General features: G+C 36.1%; 1 protein-coding gene across 6 annotated transcripts in view; it reads right to left on the reverse strand.

Moving 5' to 3' along the window:
• The window catches only part of NLGN4X (neuroligin 4 X-linked), a 182,027-nt gene that overhangs the window by 112,721 nt on the left and 45,674 nt on the right, over positions 1 to 23,632 (reverse strand). For all 6 annotated transcript variants that reach the window (XM_061459849.1, XM_061459844.1, XM_061459845.1 and 3 more), the window contains one exon: positions 10,522 to 11,367. In XM_061459849.1, coding sequence (XP_061315833.1) covers positions 10,522 to 10,993 — 472 coding nt within the window. In that variant the 5' untranslated portion in view covers positions 10,994 to 11,367. The remainder of the gene's footprint in view (positions 1 to 10,521; positions 11,368 to 23,632) is intronic.

Genomic DNA, 23,632 nt, shown 5'->3' on the forward strand with positions numbered 1-23,632 from the left:
TCCTCTTAGAGTGGTGAGGCACTGGAATGGGTTGCCCAGGGAGGTTGTGAATGCTCCATCCCTGGCAGTGTTCAAGACCAGGTTGGATGAGGCCTTGGTTCATGTGGCTTAGTGTGAGGTGTCCCTGCCCATGGCAGGGGGGTTGGAACTAGATGATCTTAAGGTCCTTTCCAACCCTAACTCTTCTATGATTCTATGATTTGAGATCTTTCACTGGCTTCCTAGATGCTCAGGCATTTTTATAGGCAACCGTATGCATTTAGAGAAAAGACAATATTAACATCTGAACACTATCCATCTCCCCTTTGTGTCTTACAATATCCCATGTACTTGCTGGGCATATTTATACCATGTAGTGTGGGACGAACATTTAATGAAGACAACCAAAATGCAAACAAGACGTATGTGCTAAAATTGAAAAATTAAACCTACAGAAACAACTAACAAGCATAAAATTATAGAAAACCTTAATGTACCACCATAGGGTTCATTAGGATCCTCACGTACTACTCTACAGCCAAAACACAACTTGCCAGGAATAACTGAGTGGACCACTGAGAGAGTCCATTACAGGAGTAAGTCATGAAAGGAGAATCAGGCTTTTCTTTCTTCATCTGATCCTTTCACACACCCACTGCATAGCTGATTTTCTGATCCACCTATCTGTCAGATCTCCTTTGCAAAAATTGTTTAAAAGCCATAGCCATTGTTTCCTCACCTTTTGCCTTGGGTGTAACTCTGTTTCTTTTTGTTTTGTTTTTTTTTAATCACGGAGAATATCTGGATAAACCCTTTTCTAGAAATGGACACTGCGGCTACATCTATTTTATGGCATTCACTTGTACAGCGAGCAAAGGTGTTCACTTCTAAAACAAGCAAAGAAATGGTGGCAAAAGTCAGTAAGAACAAGTGGTCACAAGGAAGGCTGAAACTGAATAAAGAGAACAAAGTTATTATGGCTTGTGCATCTAAGTGGCTTATTCTGAAAATGGCTACAGCTAAGAATAAAAAATTACATAATCAATCTATAAACTATGTTTTAGTTCTGGGAATAAGACTGAAGGCATTATAGATAATTTCTTGATAATGAAAATAAAGAACAGACCCTCTAGCATGATTTTAAGAAACTTCTCCCATTTTTTAAGTTAATGTTACTGCATTTATTTGCATTCAGTTCATTCTTCAATGTGTTTTCAATAAAATATTCCCACCTAGAGACTGTCATACTAAGCTTCTCTCTTCCGTACAGTGTTTGTGTCATTTTCTCAGACTTAAATACACTTTGAAGTAATTATTAGTAACAAAGCATAGCCATCATTCCATATGGGTGGTTTTACACATCACCACAGTAAATACAACTCCTGAGGACACACCCTAGACATCAGCTGTAACTCAGCCTATTCCCTGAAGGCAGCACTAGATCTATTGTTTAGGTAGAGGGAGTCCTGAGGATAAAAGTATCTCAAATCAGCAAGACCACAAACATACCAGCCCTTTTGAACCAGGTACATTATGCCTTTCGAAAACTGCGTAATTTCGCACTTTGGATGACTTGATATACCTTAGTTATACTGTCAATTCCAACGTGATGATAGCAAAAACTGAACGCTCTGTACTGTCATGGAGGATCAAACTTCATCATACTTAACGTTTTTGGTCTCAGTGAAATAAGAGGATGCAAAACACATTTGGCATTTTCCATGATTCAGCTGTATAATACAGAAAATTGAGAGTCAATTGCATTAATTGGAAAAAGATATATAAAAATCTTCCTCTTGTTTAAATTGAGATTGTAAGTGAGAAGGCCAAAATTACTTCTTTTTACACAGGAAAGTTTCTACTAAATCAGTGAACAGATGGAATTCTCTTATTTGGAATCAATTCTTCAATTAAACGCCTTGTAAGACTTTCATAGCAAGTATTATTATTTGCTATTCAATCACAAACTGGTGCATTCCCAGTATGCTTCTCATCTAAACCTTTATTATTTATTATAGTTTCATGTAAGTTTGTCAGTATGAACGTATGTTTTGCTTGAATAGGCTCTATTCCATACATAAATTCCTCAATCCATAAAAACAGAACCAACACTAGCAATGTTATAAATTTTCAGCTTGGGAAAGGTGGACAGGATCCCTTCCTATCTGCTCGAAGGGCATAAACCAGCACCTGTTTCTCATGGTTTACTTCTGTCCACCAGCATCATTGCAGCACTCTCAGGGCTGAGACAGAAAAAACTAGTTTGCTGGTAACTTGTGCTCCCTCTTCTGGCTGAATAAAGAATGAAGAGCAAGTGAAAGAATAACCATTGGGGCCGTATTACAAATGCAAAATTATTATTTGAAATTTTCTAGCCACACTTAAAATACCACATAAAAGATAATGTGATTCTCATTTATTTCTAAGAGGCTGAAATCTATATATTTAGATTGGGTTTTATTTATCCTTCTGCATATTTAATAAATCAGACAATGTATCTATGATTTCCAGCTATGAAGGCTTTAAACATTACCAGTGATTAATTGAATAGATGTTTGAGTCAGCACAAAGTAATTTCTCTCCATTAGAATAAATATGTCACACCCTGTCAATTAAAAATCCATTTAACACCAACCCAGCAATAATACGCATTTTCGAACAAGCCACCAAAAGTGTATTTCTGACTAAAATTCCCTGTATATAGTACAGGAATTTGGCTTAGCATTGCAAGTAAATTTATTCTTCAGTGTAAGTTTGTCTACAACAAGAACTGTAAAAGGAAAATTTTCTTTTATTATAACATTTCTGTAATGGATTTTTAACGGCACCAGATGGCTGTAAGCATTAGTTCATTTTCACAGATTTATAATGATTATTTCCTATTGTTTGCCTCTTTGGGTACCAGGAGCAACATCCAGATAAAAAAGCCCTAAGCCTAAACGTTCTTACTTAAGAATGTAAATTCATTCATATTTCTTCAGATAATGATGATATCACAACCACAAATGAAATATGCTAGCTTTAAAATACTTCTTTTTTTCTATTTGGGTAACAACTAATACTATCACAAAATGAGAGCATGCATAATTGATTATATGTCATTCTGAGAATTTTATCTGGAGTCGCAAGCAAGAAGCACTGATGCAAAGTCTTGAATGCTGGAGCTATTCTTTCAGTTTTAAAAGTATGACAAAAGTACTGTGCAAAAAGCTACTATGTTCGAGAGAAATTTTTGTCTTCATTTCAGTTGTCAACAATTTTGTCAGGAAATCTGAGGAGCAACTGAAAATCATTTGCTTTATTTCCAACCTGTGTTAATTTATCTTGAAAATACCTAAAAATTCCTAGAACAAAATTGAAAATTTGCCTGATTCACACACTACCTATGACTATCATACTGATGTGGGGACAATTTCTTTTAGTATTTCCACAGATGTAGACTGATTTATGAGCCTTGTGAGTTAGCTGAGCTATTTAGCAAGCCTATTTCATCTGAAGCTGCAACTAATATACTAAGTAAGAGAAACAGAACCAAATTTAAATGAAAAGATATAAATAATTTTCAAAACTTTCTGATGCATGTGAAAAAACCACCTGAAGATCAATGAGATCACAAAGCCTTATTAGGAAATAAAAAAAAAAAATAAGATGTATATCTATGACACTGCTATAATTCGAGTATATGCCACACTATTCACAACCCAGACTTCTGCTGAGGACCACTGCACTGCCCTAGGAGAGAGGCACTGCTACAGTGTCAGTAGGTGTCATGTCAATTTGTGTTTTGTCAGAAAGCAAGACATAGCGAAAAGCAGCGTTGCACAAAGACATATTTTGCAGGACTGCAGAGGAAAACTACATTAAAAAAAAAAAAAAACAAAGCAAAATAAAACCAACAACAACAACAACAAAAAAAAACCAACAAAAAACACCCAACCAAAACAAGAGGGAGAGAATGGGCAGAATGAAGTAAAATTGCCTATGATCTGTCTCATGACCCACACGACTGAAGGCTGTTTCTTGTGCATCGCTGGACCAAATGGCACAGCCTCTACAGCTCCAAAGACACTGTTCTTTGACTAAAAGGATAATAACATCAAGTTGTCTTTGCAGAAGAAACATTAATTCGTGTTTTAAAGACCATTCCCCCCATTCTAGCATATTTTTCAATATAAGGCAGTGATAAAACTCTAGGAAACTGTGCCAAAAATACTGTTCAGATTAATGTCATATTGAATGCTGAGTCTTCCTGCTAAGCTTCACTGCATATTGATTCCTGAAAAGGCTATTTGGGTGCAATCCTGTAAAGTGCCTGTGGAATGGGCAATTCCTGGAGGAAAGGACAGCATTTTGAAATTAGCAACTAAACCTGAATTTATCTCTAAGGATTTAAGAACTTTATTTCATCTAGATTAGAGTCGTGCTCTTTGGTGTCAGTATTTGCGACTGTTAAAAGCAAGAATGTAAAATAAGGGCCTGGATTAGCCACAGCTTTATCCTGGTAGGTAGTCAGACATATGCCGCCTTCCTTCTCACAGATGCTGCAGTATTTCTGGATTAGAAGTAGGGCATATATTGAACTTTAACAGTGAAAAGAATTCACTTGAGGCACTCTGACACAATGGAGAATTTATCTTTCACAATGGAGAGCGATTTCCTCACCAACATTAAAAAGTTTATGTTTATGTACAACTGAAATTGTGTGAAATAATGTCTAAACTATCATTTTGTCTTGTGACTGTTATCTACTGTTAATCCTTCTCACTTTCCAAAGTGATACAAGCATTTTACAAAATGATATGTCTTACTGTTTATAATTTTTGCACAGTATAAACTAAAATGCATTTAAATAGCAAGATGACTTTTTAAAAATTAAACTGCAATTTTTTTCAAAGAAGACAAAGAATTGAGTGAAAGGGTGGAGGCTAAAAATAAACCAGTCACTGACAAAAAACTGTGACAGTCTCAAAACTTGAGAACAAACTTGTTATATTCTGTTTTGTCTCAGAACACTATCTGTAATATGAGACTGCATAAATGTTATCATCTAATAAAAAAGCACCCCTAAATATGTTTTAAAAAGATTTAAAATACTGTTTAAAAATATATTTAATTTGCTTTTTAAAATATAGTTCATATAGTAATATATATTACAAAACATACTATTAAAAATAAAATAGTAAAATATACTTAAGAAAACAGAATTAAATTCTACATTCTTACACCAATTACACAATTCATAACCGACTTCAAAAACATGTAACAAAGATTTTGAGAAAGAATCAAAGCTATAAACATGTAAACAAGAAATACTGGATTTAATTTGTTAAAACTATGCACATAAATCCTGGATTTGATTCTCAAGTATCTGCTTTGACAAAAGTAGTGAAGAAATAATAGAACAACTGCAATTTCGAGATTACCTGAAAAATGTCAATACGCATCTGCTGAAACTTGACACCACATACAGTTTAGGAGAATCTTGCACAGAAATTCAGGTTTATTTGGAAAATAAAAGTTACTATTGCTATTATCACGTACTAATAATTCAACGAAAATAATATTGTACAATACTGCATCTGTCTTGTACACTATGTTACTATTTTATGTATAGACTCTTGTTTCATATATTATTAAAGAAACCATTGAAGTTTTTTTTTTTATTCCATGTGATCAAGTAATTGTAATATTTTTATTCCATGCAATCAAGTAATTGTAATGATAGGACTCATCTTTCTGCTATCACCTCCTTTTTCCCACAAAAATAATAAATAAATAAATAAATAAAATTATCAGTTAGGTTTTATCAGTATAATTTTGCTAAAAATACTTTTCCAAGTTAAACAGAGACTACAATTCAAGAGCAATGACAAGGAGAAGGCTGCAAACACTCACTTATATACTAAGCAGGCATTCGACTAATGTGAAAAAGCGAACCTATATACAGGCTGTAGAAATCAGCTAAGGCATATCTTGTTTATCAGCTTTGTTCAAGTTTTTACTTTCTCTATTTCTTAGTCAAACAGACACAGAGTCTAAAAAAATGAAGGTACCTTCACTTCACATGATTGCCCAGAGAAGGAACATTGCTGATCTCTCTGCTCTTGACCAAGACTTTTTTCTTCCTGGTAGCTCACAGTTAAACATACCATTAATTCTGGACAATATTCTCAGTTTCCCTAATCTAATGAAAAAATTATGACCTACCCAGTCAGCTTTAATAAGTATCATGGCCTATCACCTTTTGTTGTCACTTCAGCTGTATTTGTTGTAATATAAATGAGACAAGAGTTCACAGAGCATTTTCAGTGAATAAACCTCTGAAGATGCTGAATACTTCATTAGTTAATCCTTAACAGTTATATGGTGGTTGAGTAGCTGTGCACTTGTGTAAAAAGTACCTTCTATCCACATACCAAAATAAGTTTATACACTTACTATTGATCATGTTAAGAAAACAAAAAGACATCTTTTTATTCTATCTTCCTTTTTGATCAGAGCAGAGCGGGTTTTAAACAAATAAAGATTTGTTCATGTTGAGTTTTGTTTGCTGTTTTTTTTTTAATTTTTATCTTTCCTTGTTACTAATAAAATTTTGAAGTTTACTGTGAAAGAAATCCAAATCAAGGGTCTTTTCTGGGTTTTGTTGCTTTTTTTTTTTTTTTTCCCAGTTACGATAGGAGTTAGCAATCTCCTTCAGCATCCACAGATTCAAATGATAAAGGCCAGGGATTAAACACAGCCGATTAACAGTCTGTGTCCTCTTCAATCTAGCATTTCCACTGTAGATAAACCCATATTCAGACTGAAGATATGATAAACAGACTGTCCTCAATATCATTTCCCTAGATGACCTCCTCAAACCTGACATTCAAGTATTCTTGGGGAAAATTACAGACAAGACAATACAAACCCACACAAATGATTCTGAAGATCAACCCAATTGTTTAGAAAGTAATTTTGATAAAATGATAATTTCACTATAAATATTTTATTTGCTTCAGTTCTGAGTAATTTCTTATGATGACAGCTTTGACACATAAAACTTGTGAAATTTTATCTTTGTTGCTCGTACTGCATCTCTTTAAAATAATTGCATTTTTATACTTACTATGAAAAAATAAAACAAACCTGAATGGATTATAGTGGCTCAACTCTTTCATTTCCAAAGGCAAAGGCAAAAAAAAACCCATTATCATTCTTCAGCTACCCCAGATTCTCTGAAACACAAATGTTACCCTAAGGAAAGTGTCAGTAAAAACCTCTTGTCCAGTGAACAGCAGCAAAAGAATAAAAATCCACATAGCCAGAATTCCAGAAATATTCTGTTATGTGTTTTGATTTCTATTATGAAAAATATTTTCACCAAAAATTAAAAACAAAAAAAAAGCCCCTAAAATCAAAGATGCTTTTTGCCTTGTGAGAACATTTTAACACAGAAAATTCTGACAGGATTCTGCTGCTATTTGACATTTGAAATTCAGCGTCAAAAGAAAGGCTATGATTAACACAGACATAAGCTGTATAACAAGGCACTTTTAATTTCTTAGCCCAGACGCTCTAACTATTTTAAGGAATTATGGAATTTTATGTCATTTAATTCAATAGAAGTACCAACATTTAAAACTATTTTACTATAACTAACTGATCTTATCTACCCAGTTAAAGGGATTGTATTCTACTCTCATTTTCATTCATTTACACTGGCAGAATGCTGGAGAAGCAATTCTGCAATCACATGAATGATGTGTGCATTTATTCTTCAATTGTTCATTCAAAGTACATGATCAAAATTTGGTTCCCTTTGACCAAACCACACATGCGATAAGAAACAGGTCATGTTATACAGTGAAAAAAAAAAAAAAAAAAGCCAAACAAACCAGCAGCAAAGCAAACCAAAAAACCCAACCAAACCCAAGCTATATTCTGATTAGATATTTACTAGGATTGGTTTGAAGTAAGCACTGTGTGTAACCACACTTAGTTCATTCATGTTTTTCACCAAAGTTTAAAAAAAAAAGTAGAAAATTATTCAGATTATGTTTCACAGTCAGAACATTAATTAGGTTTGGATGATTCCATCCACCTTTTCTCCCAGACACAAAACAGTTTCAAATCTTTTTTAAATGCATCTGTACTTGTGAAAGAATTGAAAATGTAAATTCTACTCAAAGTCATTCACTCTGAGATTTTGCTTCAAAAACTAATTTCATGGTCTGTCTCCATAACAACATAGCTTATTTTTGCCAACTAAAACTCATATAATGAATCATAATGCGTTTAATCAGATTGTATGGACTACAATTAAAGGCTGTTCACATTTAGCATCATTTGGACACACACTAACTTAGGAGATGTAATCTGTAGGTCAGTCCTTAATTATCTTTACGAGCAGAAGGTTGCATATTTTCTTCACCAAAAAAGCCAAGTTATATTTAACTGGTAATAGGATATACAGCATACAATTAAAACATCCTATACTCCATTTATTAAGTTTCCCATTTCCCCATTGGAACCTGTTAACAATGCTTGTTATATTGTACAGAAGCAATCTTACCTTCATCACTGACACTAAACCTTGTTTCTCATTATTCAGCTATATACTTTTTTATGCATAGGTTTATGTTTTAAAAAGGATAAATGAAAGAAGACAGATTCAATGTAGATGCTATTCAGTGTAAAAACAAAACCTAAAACCGAGAGGAACACAATTCCAAATTTTGGAATTAAGCAGAAAAAATCATCTACAAAATATAAATTTATCAGTCCTTTCTCTTTTTGATCTAAGAGCAAATGCTATTAGCTATTACAGGCAAGATAAGGAATTTTACAGATTCTTAGTCATTCAGCACATGGTATTTTATTATTATCTATTCAATATCAAATATACTTTTCCTAGATATCTGTATATATTTTGCCATATCTAATTTCCTGTCTTCCTTAATTAATGGATGAAAAGTCTTTTTACTAGGGCCTTGAAATAAGACTGAGTTAGCAAAGCTCAGATACCTGCACAGCAAGAACAAATAAAATCTTAACCTGAAATGCTTTCTTAGGGCAAACTTACCTAGTGACTAAATAAAAGCTGCATTACAAATCCAGAACATAAACAAATTTGGGAAAGAATTATCTATCTTACTACCCAAGGAGTGAGATACAGCGCAATGAGCCTGGAAGAGGGAAAGAACTGACTAGAATGATCTGCCCCTTCGTCTACATGCATGCACACACACACATGTGCATCAGAGCCTCCATACACACATCTTTACTTTCAGAGTACTTTCTATTTAAGCAGCTTAGTAGTATTTATATTTGCAGAGCCCCCAGTACTCCCAAACCTTACTCCTTTAATTTTAACTTTCAAGATTTTGCTTCAGCTGATGAGAACAGGAAAAGAAGGTGGCATGTTTATTGCTGGCAAACAGCTTGGAAATTCTGAGTAAAGAAGCCAATCAAGGCAGAAGGATTATAATAATCAAAGTACAAAATTTGCATATTTAGAGCATGGTTACTGAGAAATAACAATGCCTTGGTTATGCAAATCAAACCCTCAGCTAAAGTGAAGGGATCTGCATTATCTGGGAGAAATCTGTCAGGTTATGCATTGGTAACTGCGCTCTAAGTGGCTGAAAGAACTGGCTTTTAGCAGAATATCAAATATAACTGCCAGTAGAATTTCTTGTATCCCTGTGATATCAAATAACTTAACTCATTAGGGACCTGATGAAAACAGGTCTTCTTGTCTGTGAGGAGCAATACCATTCAGAACAACAAAAGACACATTCAGCATGCCATAAAGCTAGAAATTTTAAGTCTGAGATTATGAAGTTCAAAGAGTTGTGTGTTACCAATTGCGTTCATTCTTTTTTGCCTACAGAAGGTAGTTTAAAGTAGTCCTCTTCAGAAGACTGCAGAAAACCGACGAAAGTTTAAAGCTACCTATTCAGCTCTGCATAATACTATCATGTTTACTTCATTTTAGATTTAATGAATGAAGAAAAATAAGTTGGACTGAAAAGTTTCATAGGTAAAAATCCTGGAAACTAAACCAGCATATTGAACTACTATAACAATTTTCTATTGTCTATTAAAATCAGAGTTAACAATAGGCTCAGAGGTATTGTAATAAAACTAAACAAAAAAGTAAGAGGCGAGATTCTCATTTAAAAATTAGTATGTGACAGTATTTGTACCATTAATGCATGGAAAATAAATGTATTACTTCTGGTTATTGATCATTCCCGCTTTCCTCTCTTATGAATGATGCTCAGCTGTACTGTAAATGTAAACTTCAAACTGGCTTACGCACTCTGGCTACTGCCTGCAAATGAAATTGCGGTTTGATGTTACACTGAAACATGAGAGAGAATTCATGTAAGCATGTTCAATCAACAGAGTATTACTTATAATGCATGTTCAGAGGCATGATCTATTTCCACAGACTAAACATGGAGGAAACTGAGCAAGATGCTTTTAAGATTTGGCTACTACTCATGTGCATAACTGGTGAGTGCATGGTTGTGTGATCCTTGGAGTACTTACCATCTTCTGTGGGCACATAGATATTCAAATACAGACAGTCTTCATTTTGATCCTGAACATATGTCACTACAGTATCCAGATTGGCTGTAAACCAGACTGGCAGCATGTCGTTGAGCAGTGACCTCTCATCCAGGTACTGAGGGCAGACGGCAGCAAACTGTGTGGCATTGCGGACACCCGTCCAAGATGATGGTGGCTCTGGGGGCTGAAAACGCCTTTCTCCAGTCGGAGGAGAGGCATAAGGAACACCCAGGTACTGCTCCACAGGACCAAGGATCTCATTAGGCAAAGGCGTTCTTAAACCACGTATTTTGCCATAATTCGTGGTAACAACTGGGTATTGTGCTTGGCCATCAATGAGAGTAAATCTTATAGCCAGTGCAGTTATCCACAGCAGGAAGTTAGAATTCAACATGACACACACTGGGGTGAAGATCAAAGGCAGCCATAGGAGTCCCATTGGTTTCGACATTATTTAAATCAACATCAGCAGGGCCCTTTTCTTCCACAGCCAGGAGAAAATTAGTCAGTCAAGGAAAATAAAAACTAATAACATAAAAAAGTAGTCAAAAGGAGACGAAGTGAGGGAAAATGTAACCTTGTTCAAGCAGCAAAACTACAAAAGCTAATGTGTGGTAGGTGTCTCAGCTGACTGGCCACAGAAAAATCCCAACATCAGAAGAAGCAAGGAAGTGTTTGCCCCTAAGGCTCATCCCAGGCTTCAGCATTGGCTTAATCCTGGCAATGTACAGCACTTCCCAGCAAGCAGCATGGGGAGAGATCCACAGTTACTCCACTTCACAGCAAAATGGCTCCTCCCAGTGAAGTCCAGCCCACTCAGTCAGCCTGCGGCCAAGAAAAAAGAAGCAAGACAAATCAACAGACACATTCATATTGGCATAAATCTATTCTAAAAGAACAAACCAAACAATTAAATTCCCACACTACTTCCATGCCAAGGCTCACAAATGTTTTATGAGCTGTAGCCACCATGGTTAGCTATGTGTTTCCAAAGATACGTAAGGTAAGAGAGCTGAAAGTTAAAGCCACAAGCTTGTCAGAGGTTATACCGCAAACCAAATATTTCTGCTCCTGCACATGCTTCCAAACCAAACCACAGCCCAAACACTGCTGCTTTCAGGAAGGGTATCAAATGAAGTGCTAGCTCCAGGGTATTTTCTGCCCTAAATAAACAAGCATTTCCTCTTAAGCACATGTGCACTCCCACTTGAAACCTTTATTAAATACTTTGCTGCACTGGATAATGTTTCTGTTGCTTTTCACAGGTATCCCTACACTTCTGTATGGCAACCTAAGTCACCTGTATCTAACTGAGAAATTCCAATTGATGTAATAGCACTAGTTCAAATCAAGCATGAGAACAATTTGTCAAAATTAGATCTGAAGTTACCGGGTTTTGTATCCTTTCTTTGTTCTATGTCTGATAAAAAGGAAGAGTGGAAACTGAAGAGAAAAATCGTAAAATTTCTCAAAAGTCAGATTTTGACCTATATATTGTTACAACGATGCAACGTTACCTTCTTGCATTCTTCTGTTTTTAATTTTTAGACAGAAGGCAATTCATACAATTCTGTTAATTTTTAATAAAAGTCACACATATATATATGCTAACCATCACAGGTAGCATAAGTAAACACGGAGCACTTGTTAACTCTTGCATTCTCCTCCCTGAAAGAGCTTGCTTTTATCCATTATTCAACTCAAAATGACAAATAATAAAACCACAGCTAAAAAGCTCTTTGTTATGGGAAACTGATACTGACACTTTACATTTGATATGATGAACACACACATATAAAATTCATGCAACCGGACTACTAGGTCCTTTTTTCAGTCAAGACTCTCTCATGAAGATATAAAAAGAGATTTGAAAAGCAGAAAAATAAAGGTACATAGCTACTGACAGTGATTTCAAAATAAAACAAAACCAAACAAACAAAACAAGAACCCCCAAAAAAGGCAAAAAACAAAACAAAGAAACAAACAAAAAACCAAACCCAAAACTAAACACAAAAGAAAAACCAACCTAAAAATCAAAACCAGCTCACAAAAGAAAACAAACACCCCAAAAATAACCACAGGAGACATCTATGCTGATTCTTTTAGATAAGAAAAGGCATTTGAAAGAAAGATATCTCATTTTCTCAAAACCCCTGGAATTCTTCAATGGCTTCATTTTAGCACTCATATACCAAAACTTTTGAAACACCTGAATACCAGAGCCAGAAAATTATCAGATGCATATTACTTATGGTGAATCAAAATTTCTATTGACATTTTCACTGACAGATAATAGGCTTAGATGCTGTCTCCGAAGGACTTGCAATTTAAGCATAGTTTCTGGAGGACAAATCAGTAACAGTTCCCCGAGGGCACGACCAGGGCCATCAGTCCCTGCCTGAGCTATGCTGCAGGAAACTGTGCCCATACAGTCCATCAGCCTGGGTCCTGCCCTCACTGGGTCCCCAGGTCTGCCTTGGATCTGACTCCTTACCCTGCCTTGTCCAATAACCACAGGACAGTGGGAGCAACCTGTCAGTGTCTCCAGCCCAGCATCAGTAGGGTGCTTTAGGAGAATGCCCCAAGAGCAGCAGTATTTCCCTGCCAGTCCTGCAGCACCTACAGCTCCTGGCTAATCCTCGCCCATGGAGCAGCCCCACTCTGAGCGCTCAGAGCGTTCAGACAGCTAGCTGAAAACTCCTCCTGAAGCACTGTCTTCCCCTCTGGTTTCTGTCACCATTTTTAACAATCGAAGTCAGCCGCAAGCAACTGGTTTTGGGTGGTGTTCCCTCTTGCTCTCTCATAGCCTGACTTTGGTACACTTTTCTGACCATGAAGCACAAAGCAGAATTTCCAGTCATACCCAACTGAGGATTTAACCTCTGCTCAGGAAAAAACAACAGATCCTATTCCCTTGACACCCACACTGGATAAGTTTGTAGCAATATAGTAAGAAAAAGAAACACGGAATAAAACACTGAAAAAAATGACAAAGTGGAAGGAAGCAATCCCAGGGTCGGAGCAATCCCAGGCACAGCTACAGGTTGGGCAGAGAAGAGATTCAGAGCAGCCCTGTGGAGAAGGACTTGGGTGTGTTGGTCGATGAGAAAATGAACATGAGCTGGCTTCAGTGTGTGCTCGCAGCCCAGAAAGCCAACCGTACCCTGGGCTGCATCAAAAGGAGCGTGACCAGCAGGTGGAAGGGGGTGATCTTGCCCCTCTACTCTGCTCTTCTGATACCTCACTTGGAGTATTGTGTGCAGTTCTGGTGTCCTCAACATAAAAAGGACATGGAACTGTTGGAACAAATCCAGAGAAGGGCCACGAGGATGATCAGGGGACTGGAGCACCTCCTGTATGAAATTAGGCTGAGGAAGTTGGGGCTGTTCAGCCTGGAGAAGAGAAGGCTGCGTGGAGACCTCATAGCAGCCTTCCAGTATCTGAAGGGGGCCTATAGGGGTGCTGGGGAGGGACTCTTCATTAGGGACTGTAGTGACAGGACAAGGGGTAACGGGTTCAAACTTAAATAGGGGAAGTTTAGTTTGGATATAAGGAAGAAGTTCCTTAGTATGAGGGTGGTGAGGCACTGGAATGGGTTACCCAAGGAAGTTGTGAATGCTCCATCCCTGGAGGTGTTCAAGGCCAGGCTGGATGAAGCCTTGGGTGGCATGGTTTGGTGTGAGGTTTCCCTGCCCATGGCAGGGGTGTTGGATCTAGATGATCTTAAGGTCTTTATATGATTCTGTGATTCTATGAAAGACAGTGACCTAGGTGATGAAAAATGGATAGAGAAAAAACTTGTCTGGGCAAACAGCAAATGGAAAAAACAGGAAACAAATCAAGAAAAGAAAACGGGAATGACAAATAACAGTGAATATCTTAGCAGCATGGAGAGAATGAAAAATTGCAATATGAAGGAAAGTGGAACTCCTCAGTTGATACATATACTACAGATAGTATACAACTGTTGAAAATACGACTTAATATTTATTCGTACTAATTATAGGTTATCTTTGGATCAAATATCTGGTTATATGTTGCTATTTTGAATAAGTTGAGAGGATAGGAAAAGGGAAACATTCATTACTGACCTGGAATTGAATTTGTTAACTGATTCCTTATCTAGAAAATAAGACCAACAAAAGTAGATTTGTGGATATTAAATCCACTCATATAATGTTTTATATCCCCCTATATCTTAAGAGAAGTATATGCAAACTTTGCATTTCTGATTCACGCACACATATACATAGATTTGACATCTCCTGAATGTGTAAGGAAACAAACTACTGGCTAACATGCAAATTATAGCCAGCTCTCTCAGCCCCAGTGATTGACCTATACAAGACCTGCAGCCTATGCCAACCAGTGACAGACAAACACTGGATAGTAACAAGTGCATTAGCATAGGCAAGGTTTATACCATAAAAGAGTACTTCTAAGATGGTAAGTCAGAATAAAAAAAATATTTATTGTGATGAGCATGATTATTAAACTTATTGTTGTTAGCCCCTTAAGAGGTTAACAGACAGAATAAAAATTTGTTGTATTTCTTGTTAAACAGGTATCTTGAAAAAGTTTACATAAGCAGTAAGTTACATGTGACCACTGTGTCAAGAAAGTCTTTAAAAGAAGTCCCCTGGAAAAAAACTGTGTTGCAAAGAGACTGTAAGTCAGAAAATATCCCACTTTTCAGTTTACTGACATACTGCTGGAGAAATTATCATTTTCAGAAGGTTATTTTCACACATGAAAGACATACACATTCATGCACAGAGAAAGATACATGGAATATCTTTCAGTAAGAGGATCAAGAGATAAGGAAGAAAGCATGCTGGCAATACATAGATGAACTAGCTGATTTTGCTATGTGTATCATTAAAAAGGCTGTAAGACACAAAGTACAGATTGCAATTAGAGATTAATTTTAAAGAAATAACTGCATACATTTTAGAATAGCTTTAGATATTATACCAAAATAACTTTAAGGCACATCTACATGTATCCAGTCAGCTATGCAATACACCTTTACATACCGAGTCTACAGGAAGAAATGTACTTGCCATGTCTTTATTTATTATCACTAATACTGTTGTATTTTTTCCATGGGGTTTTTTTGATTGGTTTTGGGGTTTGGTTTTTGTTTTTTTTTTTACTGCTTCAAGTATTGGAAAAATGTGTACAAACTTGCTTGCAGACACTTGCTAGCTGGAAGCATCACCCACTCAATCAAGACCAATCACTCCAAATTCAGTCTAAACTGGCAACTTCCGGCAACTTCTCCTTCATACAAGGAGAAGACAAAGATCTGAAATTACATACATGACTTCTTTATTGGCAAAAGAGTGTAATTTCAGGCTGATGAGACACCTATGGTCTTTGAAGTAAATGCAAATTGAAATCAACATGAATGTGCATCTACTAGAAACACCACTTGAACTCATTTGTAAATCTGCGCCCCAAGTTACACTTAGAGACTCCTAAATAGTCTATAAATCAGGCTAACCTGCAGGATCTGCAGCTAGCACTTTTTCAACTTGAGCATATGTCAGTAGCTCTACACTAATTCTGTATCTGCTGGGGAATTGTAAGACATGGCTTAAAAGTCATCCAGGGTAGAACAGAAAACTCTAAAGTGATTTCATGTTTTTTTGACCTGCTTGTCCAGATCATGGACAGCCACAAAAAAAAAACAAACACAAATAAATTATATGACCACAGGAGACTGATGACTGCACAGATTTCCTGCAGTTGCTCATATTTTATCTAAAACAACTAGTGCTCTACTGTACACCTCAGCTTTCAGTCCCTGACCACCTTCAGCCTCTGTCCCTCCCTTCTGCTCTAATTCCCTGGGCAAGGTTTTTGATGTGTACATAGGTATGATCTCAATACAGAATGAGGTTAAATACCCACATCTCTCTCTAGACATATGCTCTGAAAGCATAGTCAGCTTGATTAGCTTAAATTTAAGAGTCACTGATTAGTCATCAGAACAAAAAAAAATTTGTAATCAATACAAATTCACATTCTCCTTACAGTGATATTTTGTACAGTATGCAATGCTTTTTGCAGAATATGAAGATTTCAGAAATATTTCATTTATCAAAAATATCAACTGTGGATTTTCTTCTTTCCCTTCTCTTCCTCCCCTTGAAAGATAAAATTTCAAAAGTTGTGAAGTAGCTGCATGGTGGTTTGTTTTTTTGCTAGTTATGTGGTTTGGGTTTTTTCTTTGCAGGGGGAGGAGGGCTGGTTGTATGATTGCTTGTTTGGGATTTTTTTGTGTTTTGGTTTTGTTTGTTTGGTTTGGTCTAGAGTCACAGAATTATAGAATAGTTAGGATTGAAAAGGACCTTAAGATCACCTAGTTTCCAACCCCCCTGCCATGGGCAGGGACACCTCACACTAAACCGTGCCACCCAAGGCTCTGTCTAACCTGTCTTTGAACACCTTGAACACAGTTCCATGTCCTTTTTATGTTGAGGACACCAGAACTGCACACAATACTCCAAGTGAGGTCTCACGAGAGCAGAGGGGGAAGATCACCCCCTTCCACCTGCTGGTCACGCTCCTTTTGATGCAGCCCAGGATACAGTTGGCTTTCTGGGCTGTGAGCGCACACTGAAGCCGGCTCATGCTCATTTTCTCATTGACCAGCACCTCCAAGTCCTTCTCCGCAGGGCTACTCTGAATCTCTTTGCCCAACCTGTAGCTGGTAGCTGTGCCAGGGATTGCTCCCACTCAGGTGTAGGACCTTGCACTTGGCATGGTTAAACTTCATGAAGCTGGCATCAGCCCAACTCACAAGTGTGTCAAGGTCCTTCTGGATGGCATTCCTTCTCTCCAGCGTATCAACTGAACCACACAGCTTGGTTGTGTTTTTTTTTTAATAAAATTAAAAATATTATCCTGTTTTAAGCATACATAAATTAACATAGGGGCAGGGCACTATAAGTAAGAACTACATAAGGCATAACAATTTTTGAATATGCTGAATATTAATTTTAGCAAAGCATTCATGTAACTTGGAACTTTAGCAGAAAATCATGCAGTTGTTTTCTGTAAAAGCACTTCCCAAATGCACCTCTACCTCAAGTTCAGCACTGCAACCTCTTAATCATCGGTCTATTAAAAATGTTTGCTTAGTAACATAAGAACTCTTCCAAATATCAGTAAATGCATATTAGTTTTGTCTACCATCTTTCAAATAATTATTAAAAAATAATATTTATTTCTTTATGTTTTTCCCCCAGCTTCTAGGACTATTTTGCTAATAAACTGAAATGAGCTTAACTTCAGTCTTCTTCAGGCTACATAAAGCCATTCAGAAAAGCCAGAAAAAAATTACAGTGAACGCCATAAAGAAACATCAGTCATGAGCAGTTGCGTGTGTAGTTTCTGGACTGGGTTACTTAGGTTAGTCAGTTATTAACTGAAATTGGCCAATCATAGACGTTTTTAAATCTCAGAACTGTAACTACAGCAATGCCTGGCCTTAAATTAACACGTGTCATGTTTATTTTGTTGAATTTTTGTAGGCATTTTCCCTGTAAGAATAGATTGGAAAAATTTATTATTATTATTAAAAAAATCACACAAAAACCAAAAAGTCTGCCCCCCCCCCCAAAAAAAAAAAAGTAAATCCAGACTTATAGTAACACTAGTTTAAGCATTACAAACTTCACTAGGGGTGAGTATCTGAACTACATAACTGTATTATCAATTGGATTAACCAAGTTATACATCAGTATGATTTCTGTGGTAATATACTGATGTTCAGTCACAGCAATTCAACAGGTAATAGGGATCAAAGGAAATTTTAGCAATTCAGAATACAACACATTCTAATGTATCACTTTAAATTTTCAAGAGAACTGTGAATTGATAAGATTAGAAATTGAAAGAAAGCAAAATATCAGTTATGCAAAGTTAAAAACTATAATGTACCCTTTCTTAAAGTGAAAATAAATGCCAACTATATAAATATCATTATGGACCACGGAGTTGGTCTTAGGTTTATGGTTAGACATAATTGAGGACAAACATAGATATTTATATTTTTTTTTTTTAAATACGCAGATAAAGCCTGAAAAGCAAGACAAATTAGTTACATACTTTTTTGTGCATTTTTCAAATAACATGCTGCATTTATCTTGCTATAAATTTCTCCAGTTAGTGTCTCAGATAGAGTTGGACAGTGTCAGTAGTTCCCTCACATTAGAAACTACATTCACCATTTACTTTTCAGAAAATGGACACATTTATTTTATGTATTTGTTTCTTGCCTGCAGCTACCAGTCTTACTCTAAATTTCTAAGTCTATCAGAAAGAACAATGGGATTACAAGAAAAGGCTGTGTGGCACCTACACTGCTTTTGAAAACTGCAAGTCTCCCAATAAGGAAAACAATTTCAAAGGGAAGAGAGAGATAGTAGAAGTGTGATCATCACCCCTTTTCAGGAAAAATAGAAAAAAAACTACCCTTCTTAAACACTTTGTAAAAAGTCAGATGCTTGGATCTGATTATAAAAAGCTGTTGTTGAACAATCAGATACAGTTTCCCTGTTGTTTTTTTTCTGTATTTAAAATGTTAAAAAAAACATTACAGCCAGAAGGACCTAAGACTAACTGGAAATGCTCAGGTCAGTTGTACTTACCTCACTGATTTTTGCACTCTAATTTTAACTGCTATTACACATAAGCAGCATGAAAAAATTTCAGTAATTCACAATACTTGACACTTTTCATTTTTCATGATATTTTCTTTCTTCAGATAAAGCAATGAAGATTGCAAGTAAATATAAGGTGTCAATATTAAGAAGAAAGAAACATGGCATAAACTTTGCAAACATAAACTTTACGGTACTAATTATCTCAAAATCCAGGTGTGTTCCACTCAGATCAAAATCTGACCATTTTTTATATGAGTTTAAGCTTCCTTATACTGAATGGACACTATAGACATTTAAAAGTCTGAAGCCATAATGCAAGAAAAGGTCAGGACACAAATAATAAAGCAACAATTAGCTTTGACTTAAAGGTAATGTGACAGGTTACTAAGTCTTCTTTGTTTGGAAAGAGTCCAATGCCTAAAATACTTTTTAGTATGGCACAAAATACATTTATTTATTCAACAGTCTTTGTCTAATTGTGGCTGCAAAGTCATAAGAAAATACTGATCTTCAAGAACATAATTTAGGGAAATGTACAAAAAATAGCATCAGTACAGTCTAGCACAACTGCTGACTTCATTTCCAGCTTTTACATCTGATATGACCTTGTAAAAGAAATGTAACACACTCTGTATCTCTCCATTTCTTTTCTGCACCTCTGTTTCCTAGTGTTACTACAAAAGGAAAGATTATGATCTGCAAGATGGTGTTCAGCTCTGAGTTTCTGTAAGGCAAAAGCTCCTGCAGAGTAAAATTTCTTATGCCTGGAGTAAAAAAATAATTTATGGCTACATGCCTACAAAAACCACTATATTATACAATTTCTTAGATTTGCAGCACAGACCTTTTTATGATTTGAATAAATCTTCAAAAATCTTAAAGTTTGTTGCTTACTACCACTACAAGACACAAAACAAAAATTTCTGTCATGGAATGGGTCCAAATTTGTCTCCAGTAACAAAGGCCAAACGACTGAAAACAAAAATTCTTGAGGGAATCTATCAGGTTTTGTCTAAATATTAAACAGGGAAACTCACAGGTCTCATTCTTCTCCTTCTCTCTTCACCATTAAGCCTATGTTTGTGCTCCCCAAGGGCAGTAGAAACAACTAAAACTCCTGTCTGAACCAACTGAGAAACTGAGGGACAGATTGTTAGGCAATTTGATCCCTTAAGTTTATTTAATGATTAGAATTTGATATCCTCCTGTTGGCTATCCAGTTTAAGAAGAAACATTACAATTGTTACAATAACTAAACACAGGGTGGGAAAAGCAATTTAAAGCAACTGGGCACGTAGTCATCCCACCTCAACATATTATATGGCTCCCAAAGAAACCCAGTTGATACTCTATTATACAAATTCTAGAAGTGAAATTACGCAGGAGACACAGGAATACATTTTCATTGCATTACCTAGTTCAGTTAGCAGGTGGTGATACTGCCTTCATTCATATGATAATGTTACGATTATGCACTCATCCTGGAAATAGGAGAGTTGACTGACTACCCTCATTAATCTGAAGAAGTCTAAACCTACACCTCCCATCTTTCAAGTTGCAAACATTAAATTTCAAATAAGGCTGGGACAGCTGTAATTACTGTGTGCAGCACTGTCAATTCTAAACTGAAAACTTTTGTTCTGAGAGTCTCATCTTTGGACTATAATAGAACTGTAACTTTGCAGTCCAAAGAAGTTTAAACTCTCTTGGACAGGTATTCTCACTTTCAAGCAAGCCTTATGCAATTTGTAGCAGCATAATTTAATGAAATATAAACTGGGACTGGGGATTAGCTTTACTTTGCTATCACGTCATTGATTTTTTTTCTTATTCTTCCCCTTAAGTTTCTTACTTTGCTAGAAAGTGGACAACTTCACCAGCAGAAGAGAAAAATGTCCTCCTGTTCATATGACGCTCTCCTCCTGACTGACTGGGCTTTATCCTGCTAAATGACAGCTTGAGCCCTGTGTTTAAGGAAAGAGAGCTTGTCTCAGCAAGACAAATCTCCATGAGATGTTATGAAGGATAGGGCTACCAGAATCACTCGTTAGATCTTTGGAGACAGTAAGAAGGCTACGACTCCTATGCTGTCTGCTGCCTTCCCCTCTCCCCTCCAAACACTGAGCTTAAGAGCTTCCTTAGAAAGAGTCTGCCTACTACTCTGCTTACTGTCCTGTCTCTGATAAATAGATAATGAATGATGAAATTCCTAACTTTCTAGTTGACATAACTACTGGGAGTTGTAAATTATATTGTACACTGTGGACCTCTAAAAGATAAACAGAGTATTATCATAAAAAAGTCCCATTATGGATCCAGATCTTAGTCCAGTTTTAGGCCAGTGCAGTGAGCACCGGAATTTAAGTGTAAGCAGCAAACTGAATAGGGCTAGATCACAGTCTCCAGTACTGTCCTGCCACTGTATTCATACCTGCCAGCCAATGCTCACGCATGACCAGGGAACAGGACAGGCTGGAGGTTCTCTCTTTGTGCTGTGTCTGTTAGCACAGACAATACAAATAAGGCAAATATTTTGTTGTTGTTGTTGCTAGCTCAGTTTGGTTTTCTTTTTTGGTTAGGTAAGAAAGACTTTCACTATACAGATGTGCTGTGCTCTGTGGACACAAGGGCAGAGAACAATACCTGGACCATTTTATTTATTCAGAAATGTAGGTTCATGGGCAGAACAAGACATATCCTTCCTGCCCAATGACGTATGCCTGATCTCCAAGGTAGTCTTTGCCTTCTTGTATGTAGTGTATATTTTTTGCTTAAATATGGAAAATTAGGAAAAAATATCTTATGTTCCTCCAGAAAATTAATGAAATATGGCTGCCATCTTAAATCACATATGTTGATAAACCTGTAATATGAGAGGATGTACAAGAACAACAGCAAGAGTGAAATTAATTTGTAAAACAACAATAAAATCTGAGTAAACAAAGTGGAATCCAACAACAATTTTTAGAAACCTAAGAGACATATTCCTGAAATTCCATGCCTTTGGAAATGCAAATTCTAAAACTGTTACACCAAGTAGCACAAAGATATACTACAAAAAATAATTCCACACATATGCAAGCTTGAAAAAGAGGATGTGATACCAGTTACTTGAAGTTTGTGTTGGTTTTTCTTTTAATAATTATTTTTTCAACTTTACCTATTTGTTGCCAAAAAGGGCAGCAGGACAGAAAGCTAAGCTTGCTTGGGATAAGGCTATAAAAATTTGTTTCCTGAGTAATTTTCTATTCAGTTAAGAATGTCCCTCATTTTCAACCCCACCCTCCCCAAATGACAAAAATCAGATCATCTTTCTTTTAAAAATTCCAGAAGAAATCTCAGAATTACTAAGTGAATGCTTTTTTCTTAGGTAAAAAAATATTGTCTCAAAATTATTTTCATGACAGCCCCTATCAATCTACTACATGAAGAACTTAAAGGCCATTTCCAATTTAGCTGGTTTTTTTTTTTTAAATCAAAGACTTTTCAGAACTCAAACATAATATATTTACTCATTAGTGTGTAGAACTGATGTAAATGTAGAAAAGGAAACCCAGGAACAAGTGTAGAAATGCTCACCCATCCACTCCCATTATTGGAAAGTTTCCATTTTTGCCTAGCACAATGAAAAAAGCACACCTCCTCTACTTCAGGCACATCACTAAAGCTTGTGCTCGTCTCACCAACTTTGTGTGCAGAAGTTGGATATTCTGTCTAAACCAGAAGCATACATTTCAGGCAGCAATTCTTCCTACTGTAACATACGTGTTAAATATTACTTGAAGCCAACTACCAGGAAAACATCCTGAAGATTATTGTTTATGGAGCCTAGAATAGGTTAGATAACTGTCTGACAGCTAATGTACAGCAAGATGATTCTTTCTCTCAACTCTTATCAATACAGACATATTGATATACAGAAGTTTATCTATAACCATGATACACAATTAAGAAACTTTTAATTTTCCTGTTAGTTTCATACATGACCAAGTCCTCATGACTAAAACAGGATGAGAATATTCTGCTTGGAGTTCCTAATAGTTTTTGTCCTTTCATCAGTTCTGCTGATGGCTGATTAAAGATGATGCAGGATCCGTTGGTAAGAAATTCAGTACACAGTTTAGGCTAAACTTCAGGTATTTTCTACCTTCCATTAAATTCATTTTATCCCCAGTTTTTATTATTATTATTATTATTATTATTATTATTACAATCACTGTCATCTCTGTGTTATTTTGAAAACTCTGCATGATATTTCCCTTGAAGAAAAATCACATCCCAGTGAACAAGTTACAAGTTCATGCATTTTCACCTTTTACACCTAACATTAGTCTTTGCTAACACAGAATTGATAGGTTTGTGGAAAAACAGTACTGTGTTAGAAATGTATGGTTATTTTGCTTCTGTCTCTCAAC

The sequence above is a fragment of the Pezoporus flaviventris genome, unplaced genomic scaffold (assembly GCF_033815535.1).
Source record: "Pezoporus flaviventris isolate CSIRO_AGI_PZ_B2104156 unplaced genomic scaffold, CSIRO_AGI_Pfla_v1 ptg000030l, whole genome shotgun sequence".
Lineage (NCBI taxonomy): Eukaryota > Metazoa > Chordata > Aves > Psittaciformes > Psittacidae > Pezoporus > Pezoporus flaviventris.